At 37.1% G+C, this 16,190-nt stretch overlaps 1 protein-coding gene across 1 annotated transcript in view; it reads right to left on the bottom strand.

The window, feature by feature from the left end:
- Positions 1-3,046: 3,046 nt before the first annotated feature.
- PIN1 (peptidylprolyl cis/trans isomerase, NIMA-interacting 1) overlaps positions 3,047-16,190 on the bottom strand; it is a 33,302-nt gene continuing 20,158 nt past the window's right edge. The window contains exons 3-4 of the mRNA XM_032210231.1: positions 13,212-13,322; positions 3,047-4,555 (exon numbers count right to left, since the gene is read on the bottom strand). Coding sequence (XP_032066122.1) covers positions 4,446-4,555; positions 13,212-13,322 — 221 coding nt within the window. The 3' untranslated portion in view covers positions 3,047-4,445. The remainder of the gene's footprint in view (positions 4,556-13,211; positions 13,323-16,190) is intronic.

Here is a 16,190-nt window from a genome sequence, read left to right as displayed (position 1 = left end):
AGCCAATAGGAAGACCCCACATAAACATGATTCACAGAACAGCCCAAAGCACATATTCCAGTAGAGAAATTTCCTGAAGCTGGGCTCCAGCATGAATCTGAAAGCTCGAAAGAGTACATCTCTGGTCCCAGTGACTGGCCCAAATTCAATTTCGCTTTATCGTGTCTGTTTTCATTCAAAAAAGCCATCAAAGGTTAAGTCCTCATGTTACCTTCTACAGTTCGGGCAGCACAATGAAGCCAAGCAACAGAGGTTGCCATCACTTTATCTAGTTTCCAACTGTTATTTCACAAATACATCACTTCTACTTGTAAAACCTCAAGCAGAGACAGCAAGAAGCCATTTTCCTCCCTTCCTAACAGGAAATGAAGGCGTTTTGTTATGTCGACTTGGCAATTGAAGATACCCTGCAATAAATTCCCCCTCTCCTAAGGTAAATGGCTTGCTCTCTCATTTCCTTCTCTCTTTATCTAGAGATGTTGAGACCTGTTGGCAATGTAATCTCACCGAAAGAGCTTCAAAAGAGTGAGGTGAAGGGGATCAATTTGGGAACCAATGGTCCTTAGTTCTTAGCCCGAAGAAGCCACGCTTTACTTTTTTAATGTGGATTTCTACAATTCAAACTTGATGGCAAATCCTGAACATTCAGCATTGAAGGTTTTGATCATTAAGAAACAGAATGAGGGTCAACTGAACAATGCTTTATACCAATTCAAACCATTGCTCTTCCTAGCCTATTGCTGTTTACTCTTTACTTGGTGCAGCTCCTGAACTAGAAGATGCAATTCTGCTGAAGGAGTACACATTTGCTTCCATATTCTGCCACCACAGGGGAGATTTTGCCAGCCTCCCATCCCTTGAACCTGGCAGGAGTGTTAATATCCATCATGGCTAAAAATTCTTGGAATCTCCATGCATTTATGGGGTGTCAGACAGAGGAAGGATGGCCTGGCCATTTTATTCATAAATTGCAGAGCTGTGGTACAGTAATCACCAATATTTCTCCTCTATTGAAGGACTCTAGTCCTAAAAACCAGGATTAAATTCCTAAAGTAGCAAAAACAGCAGAGCAGCTGAGAAAAAAATCCTAAAAACTTTTAAGAACTCTTTCTCATCTTTCAGAGCTACTTTATAAAAGCATACTATTTGAATTTTTACTTGGCATTCAGTGGGGATTGCTTGCATGGAAGTAAAAGAAACGTAGCCAATTAACTTTGAAAACAATTTTATCCCACTGGATCAGAAACTCCTTCAAATTTCCAAAGAGCATGGAATGAAGATACATTCGTAACTCACTTTTAAAGAGTTATTCATCTTTAAATCTGCCATTGTTTAATGAAAATCTTAACTTAATTTTCCTTCTTCTCTCCTTTGATATTGTTCTCACCACATTATACTCTTTTGGGGATGATTTTTCTTTTCACTTTCTTCCCTTCCCCCATGTTTCACTTGCTTGTCACCCTGCATTCCGGAGATTTACATTAAAAATAAAGAAATCAATGTGTTGCCATGGAGACAAACTTTCATCCAATGCAACTATCTCATTTTCCCAATGAGTTTGACTGATAAAAGCAGAGAGGTGAAAATGATAATGGAAATATCCCATATTTTGAGCAACCATCCAGTGCCGTAACACTACATTTATTCCCCCCCCCCCCGAGTGCCTTGTACGTTGTTAAACACAATGGTCATTTTGACATAGTGAAAAGGCATGGCTTTACCCCTGACAAATTCACTATGTGACCTTAGGCAAAACACACATAAGCTTAATTGAGCCTGTAAAACATGGCTAGTATTGACCCAGTACAACTGTCTCAAGTGCCTCAACAATTAAATCTTGTACACAGACAACACCTTGCCTTGTGGTAGATAATCCAAGCTCTATTTCTCAGCAGAAGATATGGTAGGGTAAGATCTCTTTTGCTCTCGCTACAGATTTTCAGGAGGACATTCTCCTTCTTAAGCATGTCTCTTGTTGAGGAACTTGATTCTCATGCCAATAGATATTCACAAAAGTTGACTGCAAAAATTGTGGGTAATTTGCATAGGTCCAGAAAGGGAGGATGGATGGATTTAACATTCAGAAAGATTTTAAAATAACAAGCTTTTTTAAAAGAAATTTTCTTTGTTAATACTACTGGGTATTTACTAGCAGCACCACTTATATATGCAAGCTAAGGGGAAGCTTAGCACAGCTGATGATTAAAAAAAAAATCATAAAAAAGCATAAAAAGGGATGAAATTAAAATGTAGCCACGCCTCCTTTGACAACATCAATACATCATTTCCGGTATCTCAGCTCATTAAAGGGTTTTACTTTTTTTCCCCTTCTTCTAAGTGTAGTCCCAGCCTCAAAAAAGTGTTTCTTTTCTGTCATACAATAAATTCCACCATGGAAACTAGGCAGACTTTGGTCTTCTGAATTCATTTTGAAATGAAGTAATATTATAGTGTGGAAGATAACATGCAGAAAATCACAGGACGTAAACAAAAATTTTCATTTAAGAGTAATTGGATGACAATTTTCAAAAATGTATCTTCTCAAAAAAAAAATCCTTCAGTGAGTCAGAATTGGGGGGTAGAAAGATGTAAAACCAGTGTGATAGGTATTTCCAGTATTTTCCAACATTTGAAACCTGCTCAAAACATTTATTGAAAGGCACCTCTAGCTATGCCTATATAAAACTTTACGATGAGATATTATATAGGTCAATGCTTATCCTTAATCTTTACTTTTCCTTTCCAATACTTTTCTCATCACCAGAACAACATGTGACTTATCAAACTGAGAGGGATGAATGGAGACTAATCAGGTTTCTTTTCCTCCATCCATCCAGCAGTGCTCAAAGCAGATGATTTATCAAGGAATTTGAAGGCCACAGTTTATGGAGGAGCATGTCCTTGATCTGTTGATTTGGCTAGTTATAGGTCTGCACTAAAAAAACTGAATCCTATGTTCCATTTGACTGATCAGAAAGCACATTAAAATAAAATCTGCACAATGACATTAAAAATAACAAGAAATAACACAAGATCAAACTTGGTGTTGATGTTGATAGTTGGCAGGGATTTATTTTTATTTCCTCACATAAGAGAACTGGAACACTCTCTGTACATATATATATACACAAAGCTTGTTTGCATCAGATCAAAAGCAGGGAACTTGGTGGGAATTGTACTGATTTTATATAGAGAAAAAACAATGCAGAAAAATAGAAAGAGTGACTTACAGTGTTATCTTAAACCACAAATGGATCATGACCAGCTTCTGAACAAAAGAAAATAGAAAAGAAAAAAAGAAAAGAAAACGCAAACCAAAAAACTTGGAAGCCAATAACTAAATGGCCTTCCCTTGGGGTAGTATTTCAGCATCAAGAACAACACACAAGAATGATTAACATGTAATAAATCTAATGAAATTTTAGAGGGCTAAATAAACTTGGGGAGGGGCTGCACTGGAATAACGTAGAAGATAAATATCTGTCTGCCTCAAAAAGGCATCAGCAAGATTTAATTCAATGTGAACGCATTATGGTAATCAGCATAAGGCGAATTTATACTTATATTTCTGACGCAGAGTCCAGTGTATGCTTAGGTGAGCACAGAGAATTCCTATCCAGACAACATCAAGTCCCTTTGCAACTTCTGAAACTCAACCCTTGATGAAAGTTGGAAGCGAAGTCCAGTGGAATTTGCACATTATCGTGAGGAATCTGTACCCCTAAATCTACAGCAATAAAGTGAGGCCACAGGAGTGTTCTAGTTTTACATCCAAAAACAATTTATCAATGATTGGCCAAATTAAGAAATGAACGACACTGAAGTGTGGGTGAGAGAGATAAGAAATGGGATGTTTTTACTTGTGAACTTAAACCAGAATATAACATGGCAAAGGAGATTTTTATTCTACTTAAAGACACTGAGAGCTAAACTCTGCCACCATCAGTGCAGCCCTATAATAAATAACTCTATGATAAGTTGGATATAGAGGGTAAGCATGGAAGCATGACCCTGTAAGTATAGACATGTCTCCTGAATGGAAGAAACTGTCAATATTAAACTCAAGCAGCTAGGGATTTCCTTTTTTATTGTTGTTAAAAACACTGTCATTGTGTCTATGCAAGATGCTACTATCTCATTGTTTCAATTGTTTTCGGCCCCAGCTAACATGCATCAATACAGGTGGGGGAAAACATTTCTTCAACATGTCAAATAAGGTACTGAAATATGAAACAGAGATACATTGATGTGTGTTGCATATGCACACACTTATTGTTTATGTTTATATATTTTATATTTTACGTATATATATAAACAAAAATAAACAATAAGCTAGATATGAAGTTTGTTCTGGGATAGAGAGCGTACCAATGGTTGGAATAAAGGTTCTCTTGTTCCTTTTTTCCCATCACCCTTTCTTTTCCAAGCGCATGGTGCCAAAACACTCATTCCGTACGCAGAATTATATGGATCCCTGAATCTGTGAATACTGGTCCACTCATCTCACCAGTCCTCAGAGCAAAGGAGGCATCTTCAAAAGGTTTCTGCATTTGACCTGTCAGAAAGAAAAAAAATTCAAGTGAAAAGTGGAAAACTGACAGCCATATCAAGAATATGTAGAATTAATTCCAAGCATGAACATCTAGAAGTAACAAATGTTGCCCCACTGGTTCTAGCTAAACAGAAAAAAGCCAGAGGTAATCCTATAAAATAGTCCTTGATTTACACCCAATTGAATCCAACATTACCACTGCTAAGCAACGCAGTTGTTAAGTGAGTTTTGCTTCATTTTATGACCTCTTGTCACAGTTGTTAAGTGAATCACTACAGCTGTTAAGTTAGTAACAATTGTTAAGTGACTCTGGATTTCCCACTGACTTTGCTTGCCAGAATTTTGAAAAAGATGATCACATGACCCTAGGATACTGCCAGCTATCAAGTATCCAATTTTTGATCACTTAACCATGGGGATGTAGTAATGGTGGTAAGTATGAAAAACAGTCATAAGTCACTTTTTTCAGTGTTGCTGTAACTTTGAGTGCTTCCTAAACATATGGTTGTAAGTCGAGGACTACCTATAATAGCTATGAGCACACAAAAACCTATAATATAGGATTCCATATTCGTAGACTGGACTTCTACGCGTTTATGGCAAGAGTCTAAATATTTGAAGATATGTTAGATGATCTTACTGAAAAATATCACCCAAATATTAATTCTATTTCAGTGCTGGATAAATATATGTGCTTTTCTTTCAACTAGTGACCATTTTTACAGTGATAAAATGTTAACTAAGGACCCAGCTTTGGGCATACATTTTCTAATATTTGGAGCTTCTGGGATTAAAGTGGTAGGCTATCCTTTCCCTGACACATTCTCCATCGACATGTTCAGTGGTGATCGTCCACCATTTGGAATGCAGAGGAGCAGAGAAAATGCATCACAACCCATAAGCCGTGTCAAGCTCAAATGTGATTGAACCAATGTTAATACCAAACGTATGTGCATGTTTTGACTATAGAAACCTGAATCACCCTTATCGTATCTTATCTGCACTTTCGTTGCTGCTCAATTTACCCTCACGATTCATATAATCAGGATGGGTTTGCATATACATATGGGGGAGTTCCACTCACAAATCTACAAAAATAAAGTACAACAAAGAAAGGATTCTAGCCTAATCTTCTTGCTATGCTGTGTCTTAATTTCTAGCAGTAGAGGTGTTACTGTAGGGCTGTGATGGTGAACCTATGGCACGCATGCCAGAGGTGGCACACAGAGCCTGGTCTGTGGGCATGCGTTGACATCACCAGCTGCTCTTCTGGTTTCTGGCACTGGTCTTCGCGGGCGCCAGAGCACCAGAAAACAGCCCCAAAAACAGCCTGAAAACGTCCCCAAAATGCCCTGAAAACGGCCACAAAAATGTGCACACTGGCCCAGCTGGTCTTTGGGTTTCCTGCACTCCAGCATGCGCACATCCAATCCTACAATCCCGCGTGAATCCAGAAATCTTAAAGGCAGTATTCCAGATGAATCCTTGCCAGAATTTTTTTTTTTGCATGTTCTTTGTATGCTGCATACCTTCCTGGTGGTTTGTGTGTCTGAGAAATTAGTAGAATTTATTATTTACTTGTGGCTTTCAATCCATCTGCAACTTTTATCATTATGACTCTAAGCTTCTTCCAGGACTAGTCATAATGGCTTCAGCCTGTTATTTCCCCCAAAGTTTTAGCTCATATAATGGGGAAAGGAAAAGATTTAAAGTTATAATCCTGCTGGCAACAGAATGTTAAAGGGGGGGGGGGGGAAAAACACAAGCAAAATATTTCTCTTTTGAACTGAGCTTTAAAATGGAAGATATAAAAAATTGCGACATCTTTGTTTTATTGAAGACACCAAAGCCTGTGCATAAGGATGTAAATGCATGCATATGTGCCTCAGTTCAATGCTCTACATGCTACCATTGCAATCCTAATTTTGCTCATTCTTGCACAACCACAATATGAATGGCTGACCACAACAATGTAATTCACAGCTATAGGATTTCTTTTTGAAAAGAAAAAAAATGCAAGACTGGTTTAAAAATGCAGGATGCATTAAATTGAATTGCCACCACAAAAATGCAAGAGGGTAATTAAGTCATTCAAGTAAATTACTTAAGTTGTTTCTCATTTCATAACTGAGCTTATAACTATTTGTAATTAAGTATTCAATTTTTTAAAATGCACATATTTCCAGAAGAAATGTGGATACTAATTAACAATTGTAATAAGATATGCTACTCTGCCTTAAATAATTGGTTTTCTCCATGCAGCTGTGCAGCACGTGATAATTTATAACCTTCAAATAAATGTTGATTTGGATTTATCTCAACCCAAAAGTTCTTAATTTCTGAATCAGAAAAAAAAACCCTCTCAGTTTCTTCATCCAGAAGTTAATAAAACAGAGGAAATATCAATTGCTCTTGATTTTTTAAAAGATTAAATGCGAATGCTTATGGTTTTTTTTTAACTTCTAAACATATCTAGGATTTGTAATTGTAGCAAATTATGGTTAGTAATCCCATCAAATAAGTACAAGAAGATCAAAAGTGGTTATAATGGAAGAACTACTTGTGCTCCTAGTCCCATCTAGTGGACAACAAAATTCCAGCAGCATTGCAACTGCATCGTTGAGTGTGCCTCATCTAAACTCTCTCCTTCAGTAAGTCACCCAAGACCACAGCTGAAGTGACAGTTTCTAAATGAGACCCAACTACCAGTCACTGGCAGCCTATGATTAATAGCTTTTTCATTACTTTGCAATCCAAAATGCCAATATTAGCAATCATCTTTTCTTCTGGGAAATATTTGACTCGGGAAGGAATTACTACCTCTGAACAATAAGGCAGAATTTGTGAAGATAAAGGACAATTTAAAAAATAGTATCTTTGTGCAAACCAAGAACTTATTCCCAGGAAAATAAAATAAAATTTTTGACCGAAGTTAACAACTTTTTTTCCCCCTTCCAGTTACACATCAACACTTACTATCAAGGGCAAAGTCTATCATTTTAAGAAGGAACTAAAGTCTTGGATGATAAACACTAGCTGTGCCAATTATTTCACCTGTATTTCACATTCACATTCTATATATTGATATGAATTTACAGACTTATTTCTTTAAAATTTCTTTTAAAAAAGATTGTGGGAAGATTATTAAATATTTTTCTCTAAATTTATTCTGCCACTATTGATGGATCCTATTTGGATTTCTATTTTGGGACTACTTGAAGACGATATGTGTTCCAAATATTTCTCATCGTTGGAATACATACAAATGTATTTTTGGAAGCTCATCAAGACAAAAACCAAACTCTGCCACAAAACTGCTTGCAATATGAATAAGGCCTTCTTCAGGGCCTGTGAAAGCCATCATAACCTCTACTATACCAAAATCCCATAACACGTTGAACTATGTGAAATATTCACATGTGATGAGGATTACTGAACACTACCAGAATACATGTATTGAGATGCTAAAGCTTTTACAGAATTTACATGGAAAAAAATGGACATACTTTGGTGGATTGCTTAAAATTTCATCTATCAAGTCAATCTCCTGAGTTGGGATGTAACTGCTTATTTTAAAAATATAAAATGCTATGTTTTTTATGACTGTAATGTGACACACACATATAATTGCTGGTTTCTCTAACGTTATGTATTGTATCTTGCTGTAAACCAAGGTCACCCAATGGAATGCAGTACCATCCAACCCACTCAGCCAGGGACTACCAAAACCATTTATTTGAATAAATTACCCATGGGGGGGGGACGGACAGGAAGACAGGAGAAAAGTTAACCAGATGCTTTGGACGTGAAAATCCAAATCCGACTTTACTACACTGTAACCATTTGGCTTTAAGTGTACTTTTGCTAACCATGAGTTCAAGAGTCTTTCTTTCCTAATTGACCAAGGTGGGATGGATAACAAAATCAGATGATATAAGCAGCATAAAAGCACATGAAATACATAAATGCCTATATTAAGAATACAAAGCTTTTCTTTCTAGAAATATTGTTAAGGTCACTCAGTATAATGATTTCAGATTTTTATTGGTCAAGGTATCCACACATGTTGACTTTTATAGACAAGAAAAAACAATATCAGGCTCTGATAATTTGATGGCTATTGGTTGGAGGATATTTCTAGCATCTGGTGCAGACTACGACTTCATCATAATTAATTAAATTAAATTCAAATACTAAATTATGCCATTATTTTCAAGTAGCTCATTTCAACAAGATGATTGGGTTAAGTTGGTAGCAGATCTGGACAGAGCTTACTCTGCATGGAGAGATGCCAACTGCAGAGATAAACTGTAAATCACATATTTTTCTCTCTGCAATTTCTGATCCACCTGAGTCAGGGCTCAGGCCAACTAAACTAGCAGACTACACTACAACTAGTATATTTTATTGTAGCTTCATGTATAATTAACATACAGTTAATTATTTTCATTACAAATTAAAAATGTTTTAACAGTCTTTATATTATCTTCATTGTGCTCATTAGAGTATACTCTCCTAACAGCATATGTATTTGAATTCAGGTTCAAGAAAGTTGCACAAAAGAATTATCTACCATTAAGTGGAACATTGCCTCATACCAGATATTTTGTGAGTAAGCTCTTACAATTCAGAGTCCCAGCTTAAACAATTGCTGCCTCTTGTTCTAGATGAAAATCTGCATTGTTTGATTCTCAATCTCTTCTAAAGAAATTATTTTCGTAGCAAATATTCAAGATGCAAATTTAATGAGTATAATGATGAAGATGCCCTATCAAAGAATGAATTATTCCCTCTTAATAGCTCCTTGATTCTGCACTAGCCATTGCAGCTCATTCATTCAGAGTGCTCTTTTTAAAAAACTTTTTATTTTGTTTATGCAAACTTCACATCTTTGCGACACATTACACTTTTTTACATATCTTGTGATTCTTTTATCTGTACATATAAGTCTTGCATAGCTATAACTTTATATATATATGTGCATTTTTATTATTTCATACATCTTTTTTCTTCATTCTATATATAACATTCTATATATTCTATGTGTAACAACCTTTATTACATTCTATATATAACATTCTATATATTCTATGTCTAAGACCAAATTAAAAAACAACTACAAAACAATGTTCCCTCTAAGCTGCGCGGCAGCATGGCCGCGCAGATAACAAACAAAAACTCTGCGCAGCAGTTTCCAACTGCCGTGCAGTGTTTTTTAATGTCTTACAATATGACTAAAAATATTCCTCCTCCCTCCCTCCTCTCTCTGCAACGAACTCTCTCCTCCAGCGGATAAAGTCAAGGAAGACTCTACCCGGAGACAGATGACGCTGCAGAAGGGAGAATTCCCATTGGTCCTCTGGGGCTTCGGCGATTCCTGGGTAAACGCGATTCGCTGGTTGTAGCCTGCATTTCTCTGCACATCCTGCGTTTCTCAGGCACTGTGTCATTTGAAGCCCCGTTCTGGGCTCAGCAGCCTTTCTGCGATCCCTTCGCTTTGCGGAGAGAGGGAAGCAGCGTGGAGTTGGAATGCCTGAGCCAAAGGAGTCCACGGGATCTTGAGACTTGATTTTTGAGCAGTACTGATCCATTCCACTCTTTCCTTTCCCTTTCTGTCCTTCTATCTTCCTTTTCCTTTCCTTTCTCTTTTCCTTTCCTTATTTCTTTTTCCCTTTTTTATTTTCCCTTCCCTTCCTTTTCCCTCCCTTCTTCATCCTTTCCTTTCTTTCCCATTTCCTTTCCTTCTTTCCCATTTCCTTTCCTTTTCCCTTTCCTTTCTCTTTTCCTTTCCTTTGTTTTCCTTTCACCTTTTTTCTTTTCCCTTCCCTTCCTTTCTCTTCTTCATCCTTTCCTTTCTTCTTTCCCATTTTCCTTCTTTTCCATTTCCTTTCTTTTCCTTTCCCTTTTCCTTTCCTTATTTCCTTTTCCCTTCCCTTTCCCTCACTTCTTCATCCTTTCCTTTCTTCTTTCCCATTTCCTTCTTTTCCATTTCCTTTCCTTTCTCTTTTCCTGTCTTTTCCTTTCCTTTCCTTATTTCCTTTTCCCTTCTTTTTTCTTTTCCCTTCCCTTTCCCTTCTTTCTTCATCCTTTTCTTTTCTTTTTTCCCATTTCCTTTCCCTCCCCTCCCTTTCCTTCCTTCCTTCCTGGGGGGGGGGGTCTGAGGGAGAGGGAGGGACCCTTTTCCTCCTTGTCCCCCTCCCCAACATCTGCTCTGATGGCAATTATGGCAAAAAAAAATTCAGGTGCTCAGGCATGAAAATGTGCTGCTCAAACACTATACTTTTCCGCACACACTGAAAAAATATTAAGAGGGAACACTGCTACAAAACCAGAAAATGATTAAAAGATAGAAATACAAAATAGACTGTAGCAAATAAATAATGGGAAATAAATACAAAACGATTCAAATGTAATAAAGGTTGTTACACTCAGAGTGCTCCTATTTACTTCTACTGGAAGATATTTCTAGGCCATCTTATCATCCCATACTACCTTGCCTGCAAACTGATGACATCATGTTCTCTACTCAACTTCTTGAAACTTCCAGTTTCAAAGAAAAGGAGGTTTCTAGCTTTTAAAACAAGAATCATACAAGCAGCAGCTAGTGAAATTCTGAAGTTTAAGTTTAGCAAAATGGGAGAACTTCAGCTCGTGAGATACATTTCCCTTCTCAAATGAGGAAATCAAGCAGAATAGATGATACAAAATAAATATGGTAGAATTAATTAGAAGCAGTTTAGTAGAATTCCAGTGTTCTTGGGAAACAAGTCAACATCTCAATATATGAATCTGCTTCATGTGTATCTCTATTCTAGAACTTTCCAGATCTCAGGCACGGAAAGGCCTTTCCCAATATCTGCTAGCAGCTACTCTTGTTCGTTGTCATTGAGCTTCAACATCTTTTAACTTTCAAACAAAAAGAAATACTGTCTCATGAAAGCCAGGAGAGACAAAGCAACAGAAACATTGCTATGTCTTTTCTATTAGCACCTTTTATTTTCAAAACAAGCAGATATATCCCAGCTTAGGAGACTGATTGATAGATGAAACATTTTACTATTTTTCTATAAACTTTTTTTTCCAGCCTAAAGGATATCTGATTTCAGGACTTTTAAGACAATGGCCCAGAAATGGATGCAATTGTCCTGGGTAGCATACTTGACGGCAAAGACAGATTATTCATAGCGTTTCAAGGTGCATTATGCTGTGCCCAAGGCTAGGAAAACTAACCTAATGTGAAGGAAACAACCTTCAGGTGGTAAATTGCTTAACAAGAAAGCATCCGTTAATATAAATAAATATACAGTAGGAACTAGAGGGAAACCATGATTCAGCTGGACTGACAGAGCAGGCAGAAAAGTTTATCATATGCATGATGCATGCAAACAATGCAGCATCCTCACCTATTATGGTTTAGAACATTTTTTTATTAAATGCTGCAATTATTTTGACCCAAAGCAGAATCCAAGATGCATGATTGACTCCATTTCTCAAAGAAATTTTAACGAGATACATAACGTATTAAGTAACATCAAAAAAGGTCGAAAAGGAGTCTTTGAGCAGCGCAGATAAGTGTCAAAATATGAATATGCAAGCTACAGAGTTGGGAGCATTTGCAATAAGTCACCCATAAGTAGATCTTGAATTCTCTTCAACGACGCTAAGCAGCAAAATGGCCACATTTCAGCTAGTTTTTTTGGCCTACATGGAATTTTAAATAGCTCACCTTTTTTTCCCCTGTTCAATTATGTATGATTCTCAGAAACTGCCTTGACCAATCCCTGCAGTTTTCTTTGCAAGGTTTTTTTTTAAAAGTGGTTTGCCATTGCCTGGTTCCTCCAGCTGAGAGTGAGCCCAAAGCTATGTGGCTATATGCCTAAGGGGAGACTGGAACTCACTGTCTCTGTGTCTAGCTTTATGCCTTAACTCAGTTCACCTCTTAGAAGTCTCCTATTCCTATCTAGAAAATCTCTTCCATCCAAAAAATAACCAGACCAAAAAGCTGAGCCATAACTCTTTTAGTGATAGAGGTTTCATACTGGAAGGCTCCCTGAAGGTTGAAAGGCTGAGTTGTGGCTTTTGACTCCTCAAAAGTTGCTTATGGACATTCTGATACCCTCTGTCACATCTCTATGTGTGTTGCTGTATGTACTTTCATGTGTAGTCACATTTTGTACAAGAAAAATAGTAAAAAGTTGGTTCCTTCAACAATATATACTGTAACAAGGTCATATCTTCCATAATGCATGATCTGATTAGTGAAATGTATGTTATTATTAGGTACATAATCTGTGCAAACTGAACATGGAGCTATTTTCATAATATCCAGAACTTCTTTAAAAGAATGATCCCAAAATTAAGCTTCCTTGAAATATAAGAGAGAACAGCCTATAGACAACTTTCAATGCTTGGTTTTCATTTCAAGAATTGCCCTGATAATATGGCCATTGCTATAGGTTCTGATTGTCTTGAGGGTTGTTCTGTATTCAAACCCATTGATTTACTCACTTTACTCTCTCTTTAGCATATGCTTCACAAAAAAACAACAATTATTTCATAAGGAGAGGGAATTTCAGTGTCCTTCATTTTATAATTTTGATGGATCTCCCCAACCTGCTCAGAAGGCAGGATTGCAGCCCCATAACATCAATTGACTCACCTCTTCCAAAAGTACCCAGATCTCCCCCTGCCTTGGCTGAGCTGCAGTCACTGAACTGTGATGCTAAGGATTCAAAATCTTCCTCCCCAGATTTAATCTTCTGGATGTAGCCTATAGAGAACAAGGAGTAAAAAGAGTTGAGAATCAGGGGTCTGCTATGAGAAGAGAATATTTCTAGTTACAAAACTAGGATTACTTAGATGTTACTGTTAAACCTACGTCTAGATAATTGCAGGTGTTTCTTTTCAATTTTTAGGAAGGAAAGATCCACAAAACCCTATTATTTTTTCTACAAAAAACAGTATTTCCATATAGAAAGCTATGTATCATAAAACACAGACCTAATGTTGCTTATTTTCTAGAATACTTGTTTTTTTGCATATGGGAATTTGAAAGGTTGGGGGGAAGGGGAAGCATTATCTTATATTTGAAGTGGCTGAATCTGGATATGTTTTTCTGTGGATACCAATCTCCCTTCTAAACCATTCTCTTTCTGTTGGTATATTGTACATATATATTATCCTAAACTGCCTGCAACTGCAAGTTATTTATTCTTAAAATACACTATCCAAAACCTACTTCTTAGTTGTTTTTCCTAAAAACAAGCCCTCTGTACTGCAGTTCAATATTCCCCTATTTCACCATCCTATCTGGTTTGGTTTTTGTAGAACAACTGTATTAAAAAAAAAAAAGCTGAAAAGGACCATATATGAAAGTTATGTGTGTATGTCTAATTACTTTCCAGTAGTTTTCTATAAACAGGAATTGTCTTATAGTACTTATAACAAACACTATTATCATTTATTTTGCAACAGAAGACAGCCAAAAAAGTGAGCCTCCCTTCACTAATTTTAGAGAGAAGTTATAATCAAGAGAAGCTCTGTTGGGCATTTTCTCTTCCCAAATACAATCACTGTTAAACAATGTGAAGGTGAACACAGATTTGAGTGCCCCCCTCCCCCATCTTCAGTCGTTCAGTTTTGCCTGTTTGAGAGGTTGAACAGGGAGTCCTTTGTATAATTAAGTTGGCTCCCTGTGCAATTTAAGACCTGGAAAAACGTACTTGTATAATGATAAATTGAGGGGGAGGGAATCTACCTGTTGTTTTGTGTTACAGCTAATTAGGTTTTATAAATATTAAATCTGTTCTTTCAGTTATGCTTTAAACTGTTCTCAACTTACCTTTATAGCAATGTAATTTGCCTTGATTTTGTAAAAGAACTTTTTCTTTCTTTTTCTTTGATCATTCCCTTGCCTCACTCCCTGATGAACACACTTGTGTGTACTGGCATCTTGCCTCCCATATAAATAAAAGCAAATCGCTTTGCAGTTTAGTTTTTCAAAAACAATAGGTTAATTGCGAAGTAGCAATTATTCATTCTTTGGGTTTTTTAAACCTCCATATTTGCCATGCAGTATGTTCCTTTGGTTATTTAAAAATCACTTATATTTCCATATGGCCATTACCTTACTTGTAAAACAAATGTGCAAACCTGTTCCATTATCTGTATTCTGTTCAAGAGTGTTTTATAATTTTATCTTCATGCTGCTAAGTTTGCAAACTTGGTTATTGTTGAGCGTCTGCAAGCAGCCAAAGGGTACTCAATGAGTCTTGAGGCTGCACTGGAATTTGAATCTACATCTTCCGCATGCTAATAGTCCAATATGTAAGCCGTTTCAGTAGTTATATTCTGATACATTCTGTTTCCCTAGTGGTCACTAACAGCATTTCAAATAACACCCAAATTCCAATGAAGAAATGTGTACCCTCTCTTTGCTACTGTTATATCAGGACAATTGTGGTCGTTTGAAGCTAAAAGAAAATACAAATGGAGACTCAAGAGAGGCTCAATAGAAATCCCGATGCTTACTTTGTATGCATCACAATTAAGGAACAGAGTCAGAGCTCAGCTCAACTCTACAACAATCTGCAGATGCTGCTGTTCTTTGATATATTATGCTGGAAACTGGGCAATTCTCCTTCTGTCCTTCAGTATTGGGAATACAACTTTCAGAATTCACAGCCTGTATGACTTAATGTGATCTGGGTACACCTGGAGAGGCTGCTCTAATCTTATCTATTTATAACAACAAAAAACTGCTTACATGGCAGCCCATTCAGGAGGAACCGTATGATAGAGGGTCCAGTACTTCTTTAATGGCACTGCTTAAGCGTTATTGTGTTACTTGCAAGACAATTGAGCAGATGTTACCTACAGATGTACACTGAACAAATTTATGGAAGTGCACTGAAAACCAAGATCAAATGAACTATTTTCTTTAAAAAACTAGCTAAGCATTCAAGCAGGATTTTTCAACTGAGCACTGGAGAAATACATTTCTGATTTCTCTCCTGCAGTGAGACGTGTTTATGCAGATCAACAGCACCTGGATAGAAAGCAAATGGCACTTCGGCATTTGAATTGTCAAAGAACTGTTGTTTTGGATGGGATGGGAGGTAGCGGGTGACTATCAATTCACCTAAATAAAATGAGCCTCAACTTAGAGCTCTCTACTGCAGAAAATGAGATCTATTTCTGAAGATTTTCTGCATTCTTGGGTGGACGCTTTGTTCCTATGAGTCTTTATATAAATACAGATCACATATTTAATGCCTCCAACTAGTATACCATATCCTGTGTATGCCCACTGTCCCACCATGTTGTTCTCTAGACAATCTGGGATAGGCCCATGATCAATCATGGTTATCCCTGAACTCACGAGCCACCTCAGAGTCCAATCCTAGAAAAGGCAGACTGAAGTCCGCCAAAACTGTAAATCTGAGGAATTCCACTGCCAGCCCAGAAATTGAGTTAAGAAGCACTGGAGCTGGCGTGTAGCAGAGAGACTGATATAACAGCAGCAATCTCAATTGAAGCCTAGAATTCCACTTAATGAACAGGATCTCACTGATCTGCCAACCTGTAGTTCAGCAACTCCGAAGCTGGTAAGAAATTCCCAGATAACGAGAGACAAGAG

Source organism: Thamnophis elegans, chromosome 2, assembly GCF_009769535.1.
Source record: "Thamnophis elegans isolate rThaEle1 chromosome 2, rThaEle1.pri, whole genome shotgun sequence".
In the NCBI taxonomy this organism is placed as follows: Eukaryota; Metazoa; Chordata; class Lepidosauria; order Squamata; family Colubridae; genus Thamnophis; species Thamnophis elegans.
Note: the sequence above shows the minus strand (reverse complement) of the source record. Positions and strands in the feature narration are given on the sequence as shown.